Genomic DNA, 13,048 nt, shown 5'->3' on the forward strand with positions numbered 1-13,048 from the left:
GTGTTACATATGTCTTTTTATGGAAGGTGGTGTGTTTTGTAATTACACGACATTCAGATTTGGTACACACGTATTTCTCATATCAACTCACGTGATGTATAAAATATTTTCATAGACCATAACTATGAAGTCCCAACAAATATTTTGTAACTTAAATATTAAATATCAGTTCTTAAAAGTTTAACAGAGTCACATTTCTAGCACCACAGCTGTTTCTTCTGGAAAGAAGCTTTTAAAATTTAACCAATGACAGGTCTGTCTCTTTCAATGTAAAATGATGTCTATATATGACCAAATTCCTAACTAGTTTCCGCTCCATGTTGTGTTCTCATTGGTTGGTGGTGTTGCCCTCCTCCAGAGCAGTGCTGGTGAGTTTGAGATGTTCTTTCAGAGCATTGATTTCTCTTTCACTGTGGCCTTTTAATTCACTCAATTCAACATACACTTCCTTGTAGCGCTCACTCAAGGCTTTGTTTTCCTGCAGAGAGAAAAACTGTTTGTTAACACAACCGATTAATGAGTGTGTCATCGACAACCAAATGTCAGTTTAGATCTGTCCCAACAGTTTTTTTATATGTTTATAGTGAGGAGCAGTCAAACAGATACACGTTTAAGTGTATGTTTTTAACAGATTTAGTACCTTAGTTAGAGCTTGAACTTCTTTCCTGAGACAGCCGATCTCATTGTGGAGATACTGCACCTCACTCTCCTTCACTTTCAGTAACATCTGTAGAAAAAGTGAAAACTGTACTGCACAGTACATTTCTATTCTTGTAGAAATATTGTACCTTCATTTTTATTAATAATGGCTTTGTTGTGTAGCACTGTCACAATGTATTTTCATTATAAATAATAATTGAGAAAATGATTTATTACTGAAACTTTAAAAGCCATGTCACTGCAATCCTGTAAAATAATCTAATCACCTGCCTATTTTGGGTACATTAGAGATTGATTTAAGCATCACCAGAAGGTGGCAGTGTTTAGCCACACTAATACTAGTTCATGTCTGATGCACCGCCTTTTGTGACGTCACTACTGTTAAGATTCACTCAACACAGGCCGTTGTTATTTTTACAATTATTATGAAGCATACAACTTCTGAACGTGGTCATTTTCGCATGCCAATAGGTTTGCGGGCTAAAAATATTAAGGGAAACAAAAATAATTTGTTTTTATTTCTAGGGAGATATCATATAATTGCTACATTATACCTGATGTAATGTATGATGTCACTTAACATTATCCTCTCTGAAATACTCAAATTCTTTGTTATGATTAACACTGATTTTGTCTTATTTTGCATTAATACTTATATTCAGATATAATTGTGTGTAGACAGGTGTCTATGTACATGACAATTTCAGAATGGCAGGAATGGGTCAAAGGTCAGCACCTCACCTCTAATTCCGAGGTGCTCTTTTCATAGCTTCCCAGGGGAACAACTCCTGACCTCTGACCGGTGATGAAGGATCGCATGAGACTTATCTCTTCTGTCAGACGTGCTTGTAGTTCCTGCAGGAATAGGAAATGTAATTTTTTTTAGTTAGCACTTTCTCTCCTCTTCCTCGGTTCTTCTCAGTATACCTGATTCTCCTTGCGGAGCTGCTCCATCTCTCTTTCCTTCTGACGGATCTCTCCGTCTCTTTCTTCAGCGCTGCGCTTCAGCTCCATACACTGCTGAGAGTAACGCTCGGATAGACCGCTTACCTCCCGCTGAAGAGAGATTGACTCATGCCTGACACACACATGCACACATACACAAACCAATGTACTGTTATACTGCAAATGATTGATGATTGATCAATATGTTGAGTAAATGATTGACCAATTGATGTCTCCTTGTCAATAGGAAACTGTCAATCAAGCTTTATTCTATACATTTAGTTTACTCTACTGCCCTCTCAATAAAAATGTCAAAGGATAGAAGTTAAATGAAATGAGGAAATGTGTGTAAAGTGGCAAACTGTTGTGTAGATGTAAACTTACAGCTGTTTTCTTATTGACGGGTCTGTTGGAACTTCGCCACCGTGTTGCGTAAGCTTCTCAATCTCGTCTTGATGAGCCTTCCTCAACGCCTCCATAGCTGCATGAAAAATGATGATGAAAAATAGAGTATGAGTATGTTTTCTTGTACATACTTTGACATACTTTAGCCTAAAATCCATATTAACCTTGAACTGTATTGTGTGCCTCCTCTTGTAGGAGTCTCTGTTTCTCTCTCTCCATCTCCCTACGCTCTCTCTCGTGCTCCTTGAGTATCTCCCGCTGTCTCTCTTTGTGCTCCCTCTCCACCTGTTCCAGTTTTAGAGCACAGGGAGCATCAGGACCGCAGACACCTGCGACAACTGCCGCCATGCGACCCTGACGGAGAGAGTTGATATGTTGCCGTAGAGATACGACCTGCAAACAACAACAGGAAGCGATGTTCAAGTATTAGTAATGAATCGAGATCACACAAAGAAAGATAACGCTAAATCAATATGCTTAACTACTGTGTCACCTCTCGCTGAAGAGCCTCATTTGTTGCTTCTTTACTTTGGGAACCACTGGGTGACAGCGTTTTCAATTCTCCAAATGTAAGCTGCTCGAAATCCTCCCACTTTCTCTCTATTTCCACCCCTGTCGGAGCATCTGAAACCTGCAACTGGTTTAGAACGGCTGGAGTCACTGCACCCTTTTTAATCTCGACCTTTTCCCAGGGGTCATCACCGTCTCGGTCGGAAACACCCTCCTGGAACCACTTGGTTCTGTCCTCTAGGCGCCTTTCATGCTCCTTGTCACGTCCCTCGCCGGCCTCTCTTCGATTGGTTAAAGGTGAAGACGACATGTCTGGTCCACCGGCGGCGTCTGACCCTGGGTCGTGTTGATGTCGGGGCGTGGGAGGGGTTCGGCGCGGTGCGTTCTGGGAACCCGAGTCCTCACTGATGTCACTGTTGTCACTGAGAACAGAGATATGTATCAACTTCCTGTTTACAAGAAAAGCGGAACCAAAACATTTCAGTCAAATATCGATAGCGTTTGGAAACAACCAACATTTAATAATGATAAGATTCATCAGTATTATTTTGTTGTGTTTATCTCTGTACTGGATGCTTTCTGCCGAATCCCTGAAGGAAATTCTGCTCCTCAGTATGTTGATCCAGCTCCTCCTGATCCTGGAGGTCGTGGCTGAAAGGGTCACCAGTCCGTCACGCATCTACAAACCCAACATATCAACCAGCTTAAGACTTAGAGCTTCAGTATAATTCTCAAATTTCTATTAGCTAAGTTGGTGACCATAACAGGTGAGTTCTTACACGTAATTGAAGCCCATAGTCTTTGTCCGCATCAAATTCCTCCACACTCAGACAGTGATGTAAATAAATCTCACCGTCTGCCTCATCTCTCTACCAGAGCAAAGCAAAATAAAATGTGAACGATATCTTCCTTATCAGTTTTTGAAATGGAATATATGATCATTCCCATTATGTAAATATTACAGTTGCACTCTTGCACAACTGCTTAATACAATACATGTCATGTATGAAAAGAAGGGGGTTAAGGATACTGTATAAAAAGCATAAAATCGTAAATTAAACACATTCTTTTAGCTCACCTTCAGAGCCTCAGCGTCTCTATAGTATCTCAGTTCTGAATCAGTGATGACAAACCAGTACTTCCTCCACTACACACACACATAAAGCACACACAAATGAGAAACATCAAGCACATTATGGCTCTATATCTGTTGCATGATATAGCACATGCTATTTTTTATTAATTTGATTAAAATAATACCGTGCATTATTAATTCTAATAGAAAACACACACACACACACACACACACACACATAATTTCATATCATAAATCTACATGAACTATAATTATTAAAATAATAGTTTAAAACGGTGAAAAAGTTATTATAAATAACACTACCATATATCTGTCATAAACATTCAACAGAACCTATGGACCAGAAAGTTATGGGAAAGGGAGCTGACAAAACTCCTTGACTAACCTCTTCATCTTCATCCAGCATACACATCCATCCCTTCCCCCAGTGCAAAGAGTCGAGCTGTAAAGAAAACCTGCATTACGTTTCATAAAACGCATTATTACTCAGTACAAACCAATACAGAGCAGAGTATATACTATTATAGAGTAAAACAATACATTCCAGTCACATTCCAGTTCTCACACCTCCGAGTGCGCGACATGAACTACTTGTGTGCGTAACCAACAATTGCTCTGGTATTTTATAAACACACGAACAATTTCAACTTACCGACATGAGTATCCGGTTGTTGGCATGAAAAAGGGAAGAAATTGTTATGTTTAGCTGCTCAGTTTTCGATCTACAGGTTGTGTACTTGATGTGCGTATTCGTAAACAAGTGCACTTTTGAATTAAGCGGACACGTTTGCCCTTTTAAAACCAGTTTCAGTGTTTCTCAGTAACAATTAAAATATATTGAAACTAAAGCTAAAGTGTTCCTGTGATAAGAGATGCGTCTCTGACAGATCACGTGATCACAGCCTTCCGCGCGCTGCTCGGCGGTTTGACACATTAACGTTGCACTGTAAACAAATACACGCTAAAAATTCTCCAAACAAACGTTCATATGTAGCTGTAGATTTCATTTATCCTCTGTTAAGGGTCTTTAAATCCTCTTGGTTTGCGTGCGTTCTGCTCCTGAACTTGAAACGGGATACATCAGCATTGGTGAACCTGTGGTGAGTATGTATAGTGACCGTTAGCGTCATACCTGCATCTGAGGGTGACCTCTGTGGGCACTGTTTAGCGCTCTAGTGCTGTCTTCATAGATGTTACTGGACCTCTGAGACATGTGGACAGAAATAACACATTATTAAAATCATAATATTATCATTTATAGCCTAATGCCAACTAGATAGATTGCAGATTTACGCTAGTGTGTTAATAGGGTTGTTAGGGTGTTTATAAGCTATAGCTTAACAACAACAAGGACGATTCATGGTGTGTTTTCAAGTTTTAGTATTGTTTTCAGAAATTGTTCTCGTTTAATGTCTGTGAGGTAAATTTATATTATCAGTCCAACAGAATTGATTTATTTGATCGCAAGAATAATTTGTGATTATTTTAGAGGCGTTTAGAGGAGTATTGTGTTTATTAGTTTTAACTTATGTGTATCTATAATAAAAATAAATACTATATTGCAAAAAAGCAAAACAAAACCATATTGCAGAACCCTGTATCCTTGCTGTTAACGCTTGTTATTGGCAATAGCAGTCATGCTTGACTTAGCAAACCTTACCATCAAACAGAAATAGGGCGATGCGATGATTAATCGCGATTATTTACATCCAGAATAAAAGTTTGTGTTTACACAAAATGTGTTTGTGGACTGTGCAGATTCATTTTGAATTCATAAACATATACACACATATACAACATAATTAATTTTGATATTTAATTTAAATATATAGATATAAATAAATACACAAGTCATTCCGACATTTATATATTTCCATGATGCGTATGTGTTTATAAATACAAAATGAATATGCACAGTATACTGACATATATTATCTATACACAAACTTGTATATTGGATGCGATTAATCGTTGCACAGCCCTAAACAGAACGTTAAAAAAACTTTTTTGCAATTGCATTAGCTGGAGTATTGAGGTGTATCAGTATGTGTAAAAAGCTAATGACCTGTGAGTGGCCTGATGCAGTGCTGCTGGTGTTTGATGCCCCTTCCATTTCTTTTCCCAGATGTCTCCTTTCTTTCTCTCTGCGGTCTCGTCCTCTTTCTCTGCCTCTGCCTCTCTCCTCTGAAACCTCGTGCTCGTATCTCCCATCCACACAGCTTTAACAACAAAAGCGAGAAGCAAGATTTCTTTCTCTCTCTCTTTCTCTCACAGACACACACTCACCACTTTTTTCACTGAAATGGTGCCGTTGACTTCCAAATTAACGTTTGCCATAATATGTTTCAAAGACAAACTATTTGATGTATAGGAAAATTAATAGCGATCAATACACATGTTTATAAAATTTCATTTTCTTGTTTTCACTTGAACCGGAATGACTTTTGAAGCAACCATAGTTGATTACCCTTTGATGTTATTGGTTTTAAGAGACCCGCGGGACTATCTTTTCCAACCAACAGCCACCTTTTCCGTTGCATCAAATGCGCATGTGGAAAAGTGTCATCCCTCTCCTACTGTTATAAAATCTCTTAAACCTGCTTACTCTGACCTGTTCTGATTGTCTCTGCGTGGACTTCGGCTCTGCGGTCTCCGTCTTATTATTACAGTTTCTTCCTCCTCGGGGTACAGCTTACATCTGGGAATATCTGCTAATATCACATAGTCCTCTATGGTCATCTCTGGCACGGCTGGTTGGCTGGAAGATCTGGTGTTTTCTGAAAGAATTAACGCCTCTAAGCCCCGTCTGATGTTGCTTCTGCTCCTGTCTGTGAGCGGTTTGTTTGTCTCAGCGATTAATGCTCGAGATTTGGGCGAATCATTCGGGTCTATCTGATATTGACCCCGCCTCGATTGGGAGATGTTAGGTGTCGATGCAGGAGATGTGGGGCTTATAGGGGAGTGGTTGGAGTTTTGTGAATGACAGGACTCTGATCTGGATTGGATATCGGAGATATCGGTGTATGCTTCATTCCCATCAGTATTATGTTTTGACCGACTTTTATTTTTAGGAGTGCAATGACCAGTGTTGTAGTCTTGTTGAGGGGTTGTGGAACCCTGGCTGTTGTAGCCGGTGTTAGATCTGCTGTTTCGACTGTTTCGTCCACTTGATTTATTTGAGATGTTGTATTCACTGTAGCGTCCAGTTGGAGAGAAATCACGAATATTATGACCGCTCTTTCGGCTGTTACGAATGCTGTGATGACTGCTGTGGTTATGTTCATTAAAATCACCATCTGTATCCGAATTTAATCCCTTCGACCAGCTATTTTTGTACTCCGAAGCGTCTGACTCTGCCGAGCTGGCAATTGTTTTAAGATTCTTATACAGCTTTTCAGAATCAAGGCTGTGCCCGTAGGAACTCTGGGAGGGGCTTCTTCTGTGGGCAGGGCTGTACGAATCAACATATTTGTTCGATCCAGAGCTTCTCGAGGGGGAGGCGACATGAGAGACTTCGGATCCTCGCCTTCGTGATGGACTACATCTTCCGGATGCCTGTCTGGAGGACGTGTGAGATGTTCTGTGTCCATGGTTGGTGGAACTGCGACGATGGGATGAACTACGGGATTCGGCTTGTCTTTGAGGTGAGACGTTCGTAGATCTGGGACTCCCAGAGCGAGGGCTTGCACGAGACTGGCTGTCACCGCGTCTAAAGTTTGAATAGTTCATGTACCGCTGAGGAGACAGTCCGCTTATGGCCTCATGGCTGAGATTCTTACAGCGCCTCCTATAGGACGGCAGGCCCAGGTCTGGGTTTCGGAAGGGAATGATGGCTTTACGCTCGGGACTGCAGTTAGCTGGCAGAGGGCGGCCTCTCTCATAGTGGCGCACTGGAGTGCCGCCGTCTTCTCTTTCTTGTGAAAGAAAGCGACTGGCTCTCTTAAAAATGGCAGGAACTCCATTTTGTTTCGTTTCTCTTCTGTTCTCTGTTTGGGGAAGACATGACATTGACATAACTGACATGGTTTTAATGTGTTAAACCCACCACACAGTAATTCTGGATCAGTGCATGAAAATCTATTATTTATTTTGTGTAAAACATTGTTATTAGAACAAACACAGGGAAAAAACATTACAGATGCAGAAGGGTTGCCATGTGATTGTTTTGAGCTGAAGAAATATAAGAATATTAATATTTCATTTAAATATTATTTTATAAAAACATTTTTAAATTGTACTGCAGATTTCTGATAAATAACATGCCTGTTTATATGAAATATAAAGTTAGTTCATAATATTTTTATATTTCATAATATTTATAATTATTTCAAGACATAATTTGTACATGTGAAGTAAATAGCCAAGCATAAGGTGAAGAAGATGATTTTTTTCCTAAACAAACTAATATGTAGATATTCATATTGTTTACATAAATATGTCATATATTTGTTTCACATACTGTAAAAAAACTTAATTCCGTCATTTAGAATTATATGTTGCATATATTACAAATATGTGATTTTTTTAAATAAAATACGTATATGAACAAATATGTGTTTCACATTAATTTCCATACATTAGAAAAATCTAATATATAACTTAAATAATATTAAACATCAAATAGAACTTCTGGTGTTAAATCTAACCCGTTTGCTGGCTGACGCTTCCTCTTCTGCTTGTGCTTGTGCTTCCTCTTCTACTGGTGCTTGCGCTTCCTCTGCTGCTTTGCATTTCCATCTGAGAGCGACTTTCTGAACGCTGGAGAACAGTTTCCAGACGCGTCATTTCACAGCTGTGTCTGTTCTTCAACGATCAGATCTTTCCTTTATATTCCTAATTCCTTTACACTTTCAGAGTTAACGCTGTGTTCTCTTGTTAGTACCTAGTAAAACACAAAAAAACTTCACATTCTCATGTTTGGTCACATTTGTATAAAAATGTGTGTGCTTCAAGTTGATTTTATCAAGTATTTTATTAAGTAAGTATACTTGTCAGTGTCCTTTCAGCACTACTTTACAGCTAAATTTGCCCAATTTTTATCATATAAAAGTATACCATTAAGTATATTTTTGGTGTAACTATAGTAAACACAACTAGTAACAAATTGATTTTATTTATTCTGCAACTATACCAAGTGAACTAATTGGTATGCTGATAATTTACTAAATGAATACTTCTAGCACTTTTTATAGTTCATGAAAGTACACATTGAAGAATACCGCAAGTATATTTGTAAGTTTTCTTTTTGAGTGAACTTAACATCAATAGTTTGCTATTCACATATTTTTATGCAATACTTTTTTCCCATTTTATGCTTTTTTATATTTAAAATAACTAACTGTAGCCTACGTGAAGTAGACTCACATTATATCTTCCGTCAGCATACTTCAGTGTACTTTTAAGTACATAAAAAGAAAATGATATGTATGTACTGATAAAATGTATAGCCTGACACTGTAGGTCACATAAGTGGCTGCCAAAGGTATTCATGTAAACTGGTGCATTTATTCTGTCACTTTAAGGGACGATGTAAGAGGTACAAATTGACATCTCAAAGACGTTTTGTTGAGGACACATCACCACCTTAATATTCCTGATTGCAAGATCTTGACGGAATCCAAGCGGCCTTGAAAAATTTATATCACAGAGGTGAAGGTAGGAGACTTTTAATTCCTAAATACAGCGATAAGTGCAATCGTAGCAGGGTCTGCACCAGAAACAGGATATTTTAATGTAGTTCCAAGGTTAAGCAAGTTCCTCAAGGCTTAAAGGTTAGATGGATTTCATGCCAGAACTGAGACACGCTAAATCAAGTGATAGAACGTAGTACAATAAAGCAATGTAAGACCAATACACTTGTGGATTTTAGAGATGGTACAGTATGATCATTAAAGTGAGTTTAGTAATACATTACATGCATCTTTTTATGTGCAAGCAATAAGCAACCAGCAGAACTATAAATTAGTGTATATAACACCATAAAGAACAGAATTAGAATTCCACACATAAGAAAAACGCATCACAAACCTTCTTAGTCTCCCCGAGACCCTGCTGTTGTACTTGCCAGTGTCTTGTATCTCTCCTTCTCCGTCCCATCTCTGTGCTGTTCCCTCTCTCATTCTTCTGTTCATTACTTTAGCAACGGCGGGTGTAACTCAAGCTCTGCCTCTCCTCATGATTATTTCATCACACCTTGACTGTTCCTTTTACACCTGCGTTATCCTGCTCATTCTCCTGTTCCCAGTTTACGTCTCTTCCTCTTATCTACGTTCATTATGTCTTGCTCTACTTGTACCATCTTTTGGTTCCTACTCGTCTGTGTCGTACTGTCCGTTTCCAACATTCCCATGTTTCCCACACATAGCCGGATAAACCAGCGGAGGAAAGCTGAGTTCTCGCTACTTGTTTGGAAACGATTGATGAATTCACGATTCGTGACTGCTGCTGTTTTGGGTTTTATCGTCCATGTTGTGCTGGAATATACTGTTACCGTCTGTTCCCTGAGGACTTTACATGATCGGCTCATTAAAATGCAACAGGATCACAGAGCAAACCTCTTATTGCCTTCTTTGTTTTCCATGAAGTCACATCCACGCCAGCTCAAGCACCAGTGGTAATTGAAGTGCACTTACTCTTGGGTTGTTTCTTAAGAAACTTACATTCAAAGCCTTTTTTACATGCATGAATGTACATATGCACTGTATTTAATTTAAACATTTCTATTTACTAAATTAAATTAATTGACCTCGATTTTGACTTTCTGTAAAGACAATGACACTTGACCTTGACACCGATGTGAGGACATTCTGAGAAGTTACTGGGCATGTGAGGATACTAAGATGTTCTGAGTGGTTGCTATAACATTGATACATGGTTGATAGGACGACTTCTAATAACATTATTATGTAAATTGCATTGTCAAAAATGTTGTATAAAGATGATTAAAAAACATTAAAAAGCGACATGTATGTTTCCTGACAGTCTACAAATACTGTTTTAATACAGAACAAATTGTTGCGTTAAATTGCATATTGTGATGTCAAAAAAGACAAAGACTGGACTGGTAGAAGCTGACTAAACTAAAGCTTCACGCAGTTAATTATTGATTTTGGGATTAAATATCTAAATAAGGCAAAGGGCTCTATTGCATGGTAATGTGAAGTAGTTTAAAGTTACATTTAGATGCGAAATATCAGAGAAGACACGTGAGATGAAGGTCTCCATTGTGTCTCTCCTCCACGGCCATGTGGGGTCTAGCTGGTGTTTTCTGCCTGCAGGACGCTTTGACTCAGGAGGACAGACAACATCTGTCGTTTTGTGCCTCCTCCCTTTTCTCCATTCACAGGCGCACACTGCCTCTCCCAAATGGTGCCCTTTTGTATCGGCTATTGTCCCCAGCTACATTGTGAGGCTCTGCTTGTTCCCCCGAGTCCCATTGATGAGTGTTGTAAGAGACCTCAACCAGAACTCCTCTGAACTTCTCCTAATGTTTAGCCATAAAAGTTTAACAAAGGAGTTCTTGTTCTCTACGTAACATTAGTGTTAGGATACCTCACAAGTCTCACAAAATTCTAATCCATTTCTCTTGACTTTGTTAAACATAACTGGACAATAATAGCGTTCAACAGTTTTCCAGCGCTGTTACTTGTGTGAGATTTTACTCTTCAAATCAAGGAAGATGTTCCCATGAAATCACAGTTAGGACTCTGGAGTTTAGCTCTTCCTAAGGATTTGTAAATGTCCTACAGCTATTTGACAGCGTTTCTTAAAGGCATCTCTTTTGCTGTGGACTCGCGGCATGCAGAATGTGGAGTAAGGCGATGAATAGCCCAGTATGGGGTGACCGAGAGGCCAGAGCAGATGTTAATGATTAGCTTGGTTCTCATCACTATAAAGAACCGACGTTCAAATCTTACCCCCGTTTTCTAAAGAACCATCTCTAGTCATTATAGAGCGCCACACACAAAACTCATAAACACAGCAACCAGAAAAAATGGAATAAGGCACAAATTTAGCTCACAACGCTGCAGAAGTTGTTTTTCAATGGTCCTATTTTCTATATTATAAATGAAAACTCCAAATATAAATGTGTAATTAAAAAAATTGTTTTTTAGATCAGTATATTCAAATAGGATGTTAGGTGCAGTGGCTATAATGAAACAATGCATTTTTTCAATAGTTCATAATCTTTATTTGGAAAAATAATTTAAGCTAAAACTTCATTCTGAGAAAGAGGATCAAACAAAAGCCTGTTAATGAAAACAATAGCATTAATAACATTTTCACAATCCTTCTTTAAATAACATTTTCTCAAAACATCCCAGCAACCCGAAGTGCCTTTGCAAATAACAGGACCAACGTAAGAAAAACATACAACTTAAATAATCTTAAAAACATTACAAATATTTAGAATTACAACTTAAATAAAAATAAATTAACTTAAATCATACAGCTCTTGTTATAAAAAAGGAAACAAAAACATACAAACAAGGATATTATTTAGCATCAACACAAACATACTTAGGTCAAAAACAACTTACATACATATTCTAAACCATAATGCAAAAAAGCGGAGGCTTGGAAGACTTTGAGATTTTTTGAGCACTTGTTTTTTGTCCCATTTACACAGTGATCAAGTAATACATATAGTTTACACTGGTCATGTGACAGGATATGACATCATGCGACATTTAATCCAGTGCAGATAGGCCAGTATGGCTGAACATCCACCGTTCTGATGTAGTCCTTTGTACACTGACTTGTGGGGCCAGCAAATGTTGCCAAAATATTGCTAAAATGTTGTCACAACTTTGCCCACGGTATCGGCGAGACAGAGGATGGCAAAAAATGTTGCGACACATTTCTTTTAAACTACTTCAACATCATTAATGTTTGGTGCAGTTTCTGGGCACAGTAAAAGTCTGTGGGAATTATTGGCGAAAAAACAGCAAATGTTGCCAAAATATTGCTAAAACGTTGCCACGATGCTGACAAAGTATTGGACATCACATGTCAAAACACTGCGACGCTATTCTCATATCCTCTCCTCTTTCTGTTACATTTTCCCAATGCCATTTACGTGTGATGAATCCACGTGCGCAAGAAAAAAATATTTAAATGGACATACATTGTCCAACACCTTTAAAAATGGCTTTACAGGTAAATTTTACAACTACATTTGAAATTGTAATGACACTTCTGCCATCATTAGCATTTCCACAAGTTTCCAAGCCTACAGGCCACGACCGCCTGTGCCTCTTTCAGTACAGAGAACCAGCTCATCCTGAATATCAGTTAATCAGTCCTAGTTTCTCAGCAGCAGTAGTCACAAGGTGGGACGTTTCCACCTAAGGGTTCGAGCAGCAGCATTTTCTTAGGGAGTTCAAAACGTCTCCCATAGGACACAATGAGCATCGGCCTCCTGCAGGCTCA

At 38.6% G+C, this 13,048-nt stretch overlaps 1 protein-coding gene across 1 annotated transcript; it reads right to left on the bottom strand.

The window, feature by feature from the left end:
- triobpa (TRIO and F-actin binding protein a) lies at positions 1–4,483 on the bottom strand. The gene is made up of 12 exons (XM_079462367.1): positions 4,269–4,483; positions 4,002–4,058; positions 3,599–3,667; positions 3,300–3,389; positions 3,090–3,199; positions 2,504–2,942; positions 2,175–2,403; positions 1,990–2,086; positions 1,588–1,738; positions 1,402–1,515; positions 641–727; positions 1–478 (listed from the first exon to the last, which is right to left on the bottom strand). Exons 1-12 carry the CDS (start codon positions 4,272–4,274, stop codon positions 329–331), a joined length of 1,599 nt encoding a protein of 532 aa, XP_079318493.1. The 5' UTR covers positions 4,275–4,483; the 3' UTR covers positions 1–328.
- Between the last annotated feature and the right edge of the window lie 8,565 nt (positions 4,484–13,048).

The sequence above is a fragment of the Barbatula barbatula genome (assembly GCF_947034865.1).
Source record: "Barbatula barbatula genome assembly, chromosome: 8".
NCBI lineage: Eukaryota > Metazoa > Chordata > Actinopteri > Cypriniformes > Nemacheilidae > Barbatula > Barbatula barbatula.

Excerpts from the sequence above, each read along its gene's own strand:
- triobpa (XM_079462367.1), bottom strand. Across the intron at positions 3,668-4,001 it reads TGCTGGATGAAGATGAAGAG|TGGAGGAAGTACTGGTTTGT; the intron begins GTTAGTCAAGGA and ends GTGTGTGTGTAG. Across the intron at positions 479-640 it reads AAGTTCAAGCTCTAACTAAG|GAAAACAAAGCCTTGAGTGA; the intron begins GTACTAAATCTG and ends TTCTCTCTGCAG.